Source organism: Abramis brama, assembly GCF_963993115.1.
Source record: "Abramis brama genome assembly, chromosome: 1".
NCBI classification, from domain to species: Eukaryota; Metazoa; Chordata; class Actinopteri; order Cypriniformes; family Leuciscidae; genus Abramis; species Abramis brama.
The window spans coordinates 4,626,082-4,636,774 of record NC_139963.1 but is presented as its reverse complement, the minus strand read 5'-3'; the positions used below and the strand labels follow the sequence as shown (position 1 = coordinate 4,636,774).

At 37.0% G+C, this 10,693-nt stretch overlaps 1 protein-coding gene across 1 annotated transcript in view; it reads left to right on the top strand.

The window, feature by feature from the left end:
- The first annotated feature begins 4,229 nt into the window (after window positions 1-4,229).
- Window positions 4,230-10,693, top strand: part of LOC311095814 (ethanolamine-phosphate cytidylyltransferase-like) — a 23,756-nt gene continuing 17,292 nt past the window's right edge. Inside the window, exon 1 of the mRNA XM_084134621.1 lies at window positions 4,230-4,475. Coding sequence (XP_083990747.1) covers window positions 4,402-4,475 — 74 coding nt within the window. The 5' untranslated portion in view covers window positions 4,230-4,401. The remainder of the gene's footprint in view (window positions 4,476-10,693) is intronic.

Below are 10,693 nucleotides of genomic sequence, written 5' to 3'. Positions count from 1 at the left end.
TTCAGAAATGTACATATACAAAATCACAGTTAGTGAAACATTTATTAATTTAAACAATGAAATAATTTAATGTAGAAACAATGAGTTCATTGAAGTATTGAATACTTGTTTGTTAACTTATGATTATGACATTTAGAAAAATGTAGCGTTGATGCATGTTGAGATAGATACTGGATATTAGATAAGATAAATGGTGCTGGATGGCTAAACACACATAAATAAATGCATACAGAATTAATTAAAATAAAAAGAAACATGAATAAATCTTTATGATAATAGAAAGTGGCTGTAAGAAAATAGCCAAAGCATTGGAAATCTCGGAAATTGGTTGTTGTTGTCAGAATCATCACCACGCCATCTTTATTTTCCTCCTCATATGGGCCATTCTTAACCAGCATGTCCAGATCAATCTCAAGTCATGGAGTGAGACAAGATTCCCATCCCAGAAAGATGAGTAGAGTCAACAGCATTGAGCCTATACGCTACCAAACTGAGAAAGTCAGAGAGGACTTGACTGAAGTCAGGGACGAAACAAATGATGCTGAGATGCAGGCAGAAGAAATAGGATCATTCAGATTTCAAATCTGTTAGCACTTTACAATAAGGTTTCATTTGTTAACATTAGTTAATGTATTAACTAACATAGACTTAAAATTAACAATACATTTGTTACTGTATTTGTTAATCTTTGTTAATGTTAGTTAATAAAAATCCAGCTGTTCGTTGTTTGTTCATGTTAGTTCACAGTGCATTAACTAATGTTAACAGATACAACTTTTGATATTAGTAATGTATTAGTAAATGTTGAAATTAACAACATTAACTAAGATTAATTAATGCTGTAGAAGTGCAGTTCATTATTAGTTCATGTTAACAAATGTAATTAACTAATGTTAACTAATGATATTGTAAAGGGTTGCCTCAAACCTGTCCAAAATCAATATTCAACATCCATCCATTATATCATTAAATCAACATCCATTATAGAGGACTTTGCATCTCAAAAAGCAAGAAGACAAAAATTATGATAAAAAAAGTAATTAGAAGGAACAGGGGAATAAAAATGAGACGGGGTGAAGTGAAACCTTTTTTTTTTCTTTTAGGGTTTTAGACCCTAATTTATATTTTTTGTTTCCTTATACTCTTATTTCTAAAAATTCTTAATTTTTTATATATATATTTTTTTTTTATTATTATTTGCTTATTTATTTTATTCATTTATGTATCATTCATTGCATTTTATACGCTGTTAATTGTTTTGTTGTTTACTGTTTTGGGGTTTGAATGTGTACTGAATGTGTCAAAATGGTATTATTGGAGTTTTTATTAGATTTATGTATATAAATCGTGTATATAAAAACATTTTAGTTGAACTTTTGGCTAATGATTGTTCATTGAAGTTATTGTGTTGCAGTGTTTTTGTTGTTGGAATTTACAAACTCAAACTAGAATCTTTTGCATAATCTCTAATCTCTTTGCTATATCAATAGAATATGTTTTAATCACTTGGAGAACCCACTGTTGTCAGCAACATGGTACAACTCTGTTTAAAAATAGGTATGTACTACATTTGATTTTACTTATTTCTTTCAACTAGAGAGTTCTGATTCTGACTGATTCTGCACATTTGCAACGTACACATGCTGCATTCATTGAAAAATATAGAATAAAATGTGTTTCCCCCTAATATTTGTATTATTTCATATGGAAATATATTGTGTATTATTTATTGTTTACAAGATATGAGACTCTTCCTGTTTGCCTTTTTTGTCATTACTTTAATCCCTCGCCATGGCAACACCGTTGAAGATATCCAATATCTGTTCACAATTTAGCATCTTCAATGTATTAGCATCATGTATTGGCAGAATGAAGCCCCTTGGAGGAGGAGTTAAAAATGCAGAGCTTGTTTTTTTTTTTGTTTTTTTTTATCCACAATCAAACCAAAATATCTGACTTCCTGTTGGTCGGAGCTAATGACTGTAAATCAGAAAGTTGTCCAGCTCGATGAGAACAATATACGTGCCAATTTTAATGAGTGTTTAACTGTCCGTTTCTTGTGTGTGTGTGTGTGTCAAGTTTCATGCAATTTGAAGCATGCTAAGAGTCTCAAAATCACCCAAAAAGAATATTAAAGTCTGACGCATTGCCATGGCAACAGTATTAAAGATATCAAGAATCTTGATTGACAATGTCTTGACATTATTATGACGATGTTTGAAAGAGGCAGATTTTAAAGCATTAAAAAAATTAAACACTTCCTGCTGCCAGTTGGTGGCGCTATAACTTTGAATCACAATAGTCATATCAATGTGATCAGCGTCTTACAACGAAGACACTGCTAAAGTTTCATCAAAAATCATCAATGCATGCAGAAGTTGTAACATACTTCCTGTTTCCCTTTCCTCGCCATGAATTAGTTTCCTCACCACGGCCAAACCGTTTGAGATATTAAAAATCCGTCCGTATTTAACATTCTCATTGTCTTGGCTTCATGCACACCGAGTTGCGATCGGATGAATTCCCTAGGAGGAGTATATCAAATTCCAGAGCATGCGTTTTTCAAACAACCTGTAATAGCTGACTTCCTGTTGGGGGCGGAGCTTGTGACTATGAGTGCAGAAGTTGTTCGGCACGCTGAGGTCTATATTGATGCTTACTAAAAAACATACTTTCTTGAGTAGGTACTTATTTAAAATAAGTAATTACTTCACAACTGCTAAAAGAGTATGAATATGTGTCGTATGAATGTAATCTGGACGTACTACATTCGCCATGTTGCTCTTATCACATGATCTACCAGCGTCGCTTCACTGATGTTCACAAATCCTCTCCTGTTGCCTCATGGGATAGTAAAGTGTCCATCATATCCACACGTCAGAAGTAGGTCATCCGGGGGCTTTTTCCTATTCTTTTGAGTGAATTTAGACATACTTCTTTTTATTACATACTGTTTTTCACCAAATATAGTGGTAGGGAAGTGAAGTGACGATATACAGTATACATCACGATAATGAACATGATGCACGGTATTGATATTGTGGGCACTTCAAAATACCGTGAATAATTATTTATAACAAATTATTCTGATTTTTAGAAGGCATTTTAAGAAAACTTTTCCATCAACCGGGTGAAATTTACAAAATTTAAAGGTGCAGTATGTGAGATTGACAACTAGGGGTTGAAATGGGTATTGCAGTCCAAATTTACAATATCAGAGAGTTGTTCCCCCACCCCCTCCTCCTCAGACTCGAGGGTTGCCAGATTGAGGACACGCAACAGGAACGAGCACAATTTACAATGGAATATGAGGACACCTGTAAGTTGATGAGTTGATTTATTGATTTATGATGAGCTGATATCACGTTTTTAATATGCTAATATTAGTTTTTTAGATGGTTGCGGAAGCTTTTTAGGTCGGGTAGAATCTGCGATCTCTGACCCAGTTCGTTCGCTGGCTTCCATGGCAACAATTTGCTGTGTTTTCCGCCAACTGGCAACCTGTGGTGTTTAAATAATATTGGCTGAACTGGCAGAGGGTGGAGTCACACAGATCAAAACAAAAACACACATTCCAACACAGAATGCACATTTCAAAGTAAAATAACTGGCTGTAGTAGAAGTGTTTGTAAACTCAGCATGTTTCCTAAATATCTGCAAATATACTTTAGTATGTGCAAATATGACTTTAGTACAGTCAAAAACTTACATACAGCACCTTTAAAATTTGGTTATGTTGGTGATGTAAACACCAAAACGAAAAAAATGTATAATAATACAATCATTATTATTGAAAAACACTAGGGCTCGTGTCATCATAATTATTAACTCGACTCGTGCACTGTTCATCATTCTGTATGGTAAACGAGACGCGTGTCCCAGACGCAGAGGCAGTCCGCTGGTATGGATTTCAACTGGTCACATGACACAAGAGCTGGGATTATGTAAGAGTATAATGTCGCTTATCGTACGAGTCCGTGCCATATGACGCCACTTCCCAAGAAGCGAACTCACAATCCCTACTATTGCAAAGGCGCGGTACATGAATATACATGTAGTCGTGCTGACGTTGCATGCAGCACGCAAATTAATATTCACGCGCCACGCCATGACTAGCAGGATTTGTTCATTCGCCCACGCCTCTTAGCCTTTCAGCAAATTAATTATGCCACACGTCACCTCACATGGCTAATATTCATGAGAAAGCCTTCACTGTAGTGCGATGCGTAATTCTGCTGGCCGGTCGAGGAGGCGTTGTCTCTTATTACAGCGTCACCATCGTTTAATGCAGAAGCCGGCTATCCTGGAGGGTTCCCGGTCCTGAAACACACACTGAATACCTATATAGTGTATTATCATTGTTTTGCCGTTGGTTAGTGCTTGCGAACAGGGCTTTATGAGATGATGAAGAACGGGCATCATGTGATCAGTCCGGAGAAGAGGAGGCGCGCGGTGCGCGTCTGGTGCGATGGATGGTGAGTGAGATACTGCGATATACTGGCATATATATCTGATATTCTGGCATATATATATCTGATTCTGCAGGAGAAACACCAGAGCCCACGACTCTGATCACACTGAAATAAGAGAATGTGACCGGACTATAGATTTGACACTGCAACACATCTAATATAAAGTCTTTAAACATTGAATGCTCAAGAAGTTTTTACTGTTTCCATTTATATTACTTACATATATATATATATATATATATATATATATATATATATATATATATATATTAGGGATGCATTGACATGAACATTTTAATTCTTTATATTTGAAAGCCGATAACCGATAGTGGCTGATAAATCTAAATCCAAATTTTTTTACAAAAACTAAAGTCTCACCATTAAAATCCATTTCCCAATCACACAATTATAATGCTCTCATTATAATTTTATGTAGCCTATTTGACAGACTTACATGTTGCACTTTACTGTATTTTCCTTTTTTGAAGTGATTTCAATCATATTTCAAGCAATTCAGATCCATCATGTTGAACAGTGCGCATCTGAAGTGTCTCAGCTGAAGGAAATAATACATTATTTATCGGCTTTAATATATCGGACAAATTTTCTTATCGGGCCGATAACGATAACATTAAAAACAAACATATTCGGCCGATACTGATATGGTGGCCGATATATCGTGCATCCCTAATATATTTGTATTATATATTACTACGAATAATGTCGTGACTTGAGACCCTACTAAGAGTAATAGTAGGCTATATTCATGCAGTTAAATAGACGAATGCTATGAAGGTTGATTTCCCTGTGAGGTTAATAGATTCCAATACAACATGATATTGGGAGTCTTCACATGACTTGATTTTATGTGAACTAAATCTCGGCGGACTTCATGGAGTTTTCTCTGCTCTGAAATCAAACTACTGACCAATACAGTGCATATTTGTTTTAATAACAATAACTGCTTTATACAATAACAGCAAAAACAATAGTGATGATTATATTGAAAATATTATTTGTTGGATTTATTGTAAGTTTCACTTATTGGTAGCACACTGAAAAACACTAGCCATTTCTCATATATGCACACTAACACGTTCTAGAACACACACGTGGAGTAATAAGCTCGCTATCTAACGTGCTTTTTGGTTTGGGTGTCTAAGTTGAGATATTAGTATATTATTTCTTTCTAAAAGCAGGTTGTGTCTGATTAATCTAACCGTGAGAGTGTGTGTGGCTGAAAAGAGGTGTTTGGATTCATGTGCAATGCATGATGAACAGGATTATTGAGCCTTTCTCTTTCAGAATTCCAGCCATTTCTGTCTGCCTGTGTGATGGTTTTTTTCCCCGAATGTTGCTGAATGTTTGGGATGCCAGAATATTAGACAGCGGAATGAAGCACCAATGAGAGGCAGTGTAAACACAGACCCCCCCCTCCCACCCCCACACCTGACTGTTTTTCCCATAAATCCCTTCACTGCATAATAGGAGAATGTCACAGTCGGACAGAGATTGTGATGATGCTGTTTCTCTGTGGCGCTGCGTCAGTAACTAAAGCACCTTCCAGGTGTGACGATTGTTTGAAGCCCGTATGAAATCACGATTCATTGCCTCAAACAAAGGAAAATATTTTGAGGAAAGTTTGTAACCAGGCCGCTTTGACTTCCATAGTAGTAAAAAAGAAAAAGAAAAAAATACAATGACAAAATACAAAAGACATATTGAATGGCTCCTCCCCCTTTTCAAACAGCCAATAGCGTTTAGTTTCCCTCACAGACTGCGAGTCGTACTTGACGGCACCATGGACGCGAATCCGAGCGCTGACGCTGGATTCAATAGTAGAGGTGAATAAATTCTAGACATTTCATTCTTAACCAACGTACGGTTGGAAAACGGGATAAAACTTGAGCGTTTGAGCAACCGAACACACACTCCCACCCATATTGCTCTGTGTGTCAACGCTCACTTCGGCCAGGTGGTGTTTATAGCACAGGGGGCGGAGCTTCAGATTCTAGAGAGCATTTGATTGGACAGAAGATGTGATGAGAAGCTGAAGTCCGCTGTGATGTCATAAAATCCCTGATCCATTTTAGCGGAAGTGAGAGACTGTACGTTTTGAATGCTTATATCTCCTAAATGCAAATTTTGTCATTGTTTTGGAGCACACCAGCTTATTCATAACTTTAAGGCTAACATATTCATACTAAAAGCTAAAAAAAACCTACATTTTGATTTCAGGGGGCCTTTAAAGCATGTTTCCTTTAACAACATGTGATGTTTACATTTAACTAGGCGTGAGAAAGTGACATAAACCATGTGAAATCCGATCAGAGCGGTCAGACTGAAACGGATTTCCAGACACGCAGGATTTTAAACCCCTAATGAATGTGGCTCAAAATGGATTTGTAAAAATCGCATTTCATGTAATTGTTTGCTAAATATCATCGGATTCCAATCGGATATGCACAAAAATGGGAAGCCCCTCATGGTAAATGCATTGAGTGTTTGGGCTTTGGTCAAGCTCAAGCTGTGCTTAACGCTTGTTAAACTGCACACACTGTGATGAGTTTAAAATGAAAGTGCTTCAAGTGACTTGACTTGACTACACTTTTCCAGGATCAACACCAGCAGATCTCATGGTCCTGGAAACAGTCCTTTTTTTCAGCACACATCACTAACCCAGCTATCTCTGACTTCACCAACATCTCAGGCTTTTTTTAAAATCAAAACCTTTATTAAAGGAGTTGTTCACTTCCGAATTGAAATTTCCTGATAATTTCCTGACGTCATTGTTTTAACTTTTATTTATTTATTTGTTTTGTAAATGCCGTTTGACTTAGTCTTTGCACATTCGCTTTGTAAACACTGGGTCGGTTCTTCCGCCTACGTCACACTTGACCTTTCAACGTGATTACGTAATGCGTGAAGTCGTGGACGTGCAAGACAAGCATTTGTGGTTAAAAGTATATAAATGTTTTATTTTTGTTATAAAATGGCGGCTGGTTTGTCTAGATAAGACTCTTATTCCTCGGCTGGGATCGTGTCGAGACTTTGAAGCTGCACTGAAACTCACATTTGGACCTTCAGCCTGTTGGACCCCAACACTATATGGAGAAAAATCCTGTAACGTTTTCCTCAAAAACCTTCATTTCTTTTCCACTGAAGAAAGAAAGACATGAACATCTTGGATGACGTGAGGGAGAGTAAATTATCAGGACATTTTAATTCTGAAGTGAACTACTCCTTTTAACTTACTAATGGTTATAACTTAATAACCCAACAATACCCACACAATTAACTTTCTTTAATATAGCAAATAGCATGTATTTGATTTTCAAGATGACTCATAAAGACTGCTATTGAAATCTGAAGTCTCCCTGTTCTTAGTTAGACCGAGAAACATCTGTGGCTGAACCTCACAGATATCCGAGAGAAGGAAAAGGGCTTTCTGTCAGATGTTTTCAGAAAAGTGATGAAGTATTCACTTTGCTTTCAGGACACTCTGGTTCCGTTTTATGGCACCATTATTACTCAGATTCGATCAAGCCTCTGAGAATTACTCACAAGAACACTGCTAAGAATTGACTTAAGAGTAAAAACATTCTTGGCTCAAAGCTGCGCTTAAAAGTTAGTTATCAAGCATCTCAGTCGTAATTCAAGTGAGGTCTAGGACTAAATCTTGAGTGTCAGTCTTAGAGATGATTCATGACACTTTGCTGTGCCACAAATGGGATATTGGATGACGACATATAGGCATGGACCAATCACTGAACAGATTTCCTTATTTAAGAATATTCTCAGATAAATTCACATTGAATGGTGTAATAATTCCTAAGAGGAGTTTACATTCAACACACATTTGACAATAAATCATTTTCAAGAGAATATATTATGGAAAATGAAAGATAAACACATTTTCCACCATTTTTTAAATGCAAATTTTAGACCGGCGTGCTGCTAACTGGCCTGCCGATATATAAGCTAGATTTTATGATATAATCAGCCAACATGGATTCCCAAAGAAACCCGAACCGGCGGGAGAAAGAAGCGCTACTTTTGCTGAATGAGTCGAACAGCAGAAACATGTTATAAACGCAACATTAACCAGCGCTGAGAAAGATGAGGAAAGATGAACTGCTCGTCGTCAAACATTTCAGAAACATTCTTGAGAGACCTCTCGAGCTGTCTTAAATAACTAAGAGTGATTCTTAGCTTTAAGCCATTTGATAACTTGCTTTTATACTCAAGTTTGAAAGTACTTCTACTTTCAATGAATTCTCAGCACTTAAGACTAAAATGGCACTTTAAGAAGCTTGATAAATACGGGCCCAGAAAGATATATTTTTATATTCAGATCGTCCAGAAATGTCAGGACAGACAACAAGCCAGGTTGAAGTAAGAATGCATCTCTTTTAGGCACTGAACAAGCTTCTAATTTGTACGTATTTTACGAGTTGCCAAATTCGTTTGAATTCGTACGAATGACCGACCCCTGACCCCGCCCCTAAACCTACCCATCACGTGGGTTTAGACAAATTAGCTTAGAGTGAGGTCGTACGAATTTGTACGAATTAGCCACCTTTTAATCATTGGTGGTGAGATAGTGTTGGCATATACCAGGCTGGTTAAATCTAGGCACAGATCTTCTCTAAGGTACGTGTTGAAGCCTGGAGAATGGAGATCGTGTCCTCAGACAGACCTCAGAGAAACCTGAGAGCCCGAACCCGAGACGGAGCCAGGGGTCAACACCGAGATGGACAGTCTCGATGTCCGGGTGTTCAGGCGAGGAAAGGGATCCGATGGAGTAACACAGAGTAACCCAGACTGACAGACTGGTAAATCAGGAGATGAGAGCACCTGTACATGCTAAAGAAACCATGGGAAAGCGTGCTGTGTATGGAAAGTCATATGGTGTTTTTTCTTTTATGAGAACCATTTTTAAAAATCGAACCATTTAAGTAAAACTATTGTATTGTATTGTATTTCTTTATTGGTAGAGAAGTATCTTTGGCTCACCAGGACATAAAATAACTATACAGGCAGTACTATAGTAAAACAAAGATAAAAACCCAGAACAAAAAACCCAGACAGATTCACATTACATAGATATAAAAATACAGTTCATGCCACTGTCATTTATCGATCGCTTGCGGAGTTGAGAGTTTTCTGAAAATGTATATAACAATAGCAAACAATCAGACAAGACACAAAGGAGGCAACAACAAAAAACACAATAACAACAACAACAAAAAGGAAAAGGGAGATACACTGTAAAACAGTTAGAAAATCAACTATATCAACTCAAGTCATGTGGCATTACATTTATATCATTCAAAAAGGGTTTCCAGATTTTATAAAATAATTCACCCCAGCTTCTCGCTGCAAGTCTCTGATCAGTGTCTGCTTTCCATTTCAAAGCAACACATGTTTTAGCTATTATTAACATTTCAGTAAGCTTAATGACTGTTTCAGAGGTTAGAGTTGGTAAAATTGCCTAAAAGCACTCCTCTGGATCCATTGGGAGTTGAGAATTTCAATAGCGTTCGGAATAAAAGACCTCTTAAACACATTTTTATTCGCTAGAGGGATTATAGCGCTTACCTGATTTCAAGGACTCAAACTGAGTAAAGTGAGAGTGATAACTCTCTGCAAGAATAATCCTGGCCTCCTTCTTTGCCCTTTCAGCATAGAGTTGTGCTAAGAGTTTGTTCTTAGACCTGCAGTTTACCAGGCTGGGAGATAAAAAGTTTATACACTCTCACAAGTTCTACAATATGCTGACTAACTCCAAGGCCACCAAGTTGTCTAAGAAGAAATAAACGCTGCAAGCATTTTGCAAAAATGTATTCTGAATTCTCAACGAAGCTCATGTGAGTCCAATTATAAGTGTTGAGTTCTGAGCTGAAATGTCCATGAGTGGCGCTAATATTAATGCTCCATTTTAAAATAACGTACACTTACTCTAAAGCCTAAAGCAAAGTATAAGTCAAGTCAAGTTACATATTTTTATAAATCGCTTTTTATGATACAAAAAAGTGCATCTCCAACCCTGAATGGTCAGGATGTCTATGCTGAAATGTAATTTAACCCTCCCTGCCATATCGTGACCAGGCGGAGACCGAGATCAGGTAATGTTTGACGCTCAAGAACACATTAAGCCCGTGTTGAGCAATAGACAGCACTTAGTCAGCACAAAGACAGTGGATTCCTCTTTGAGAAAG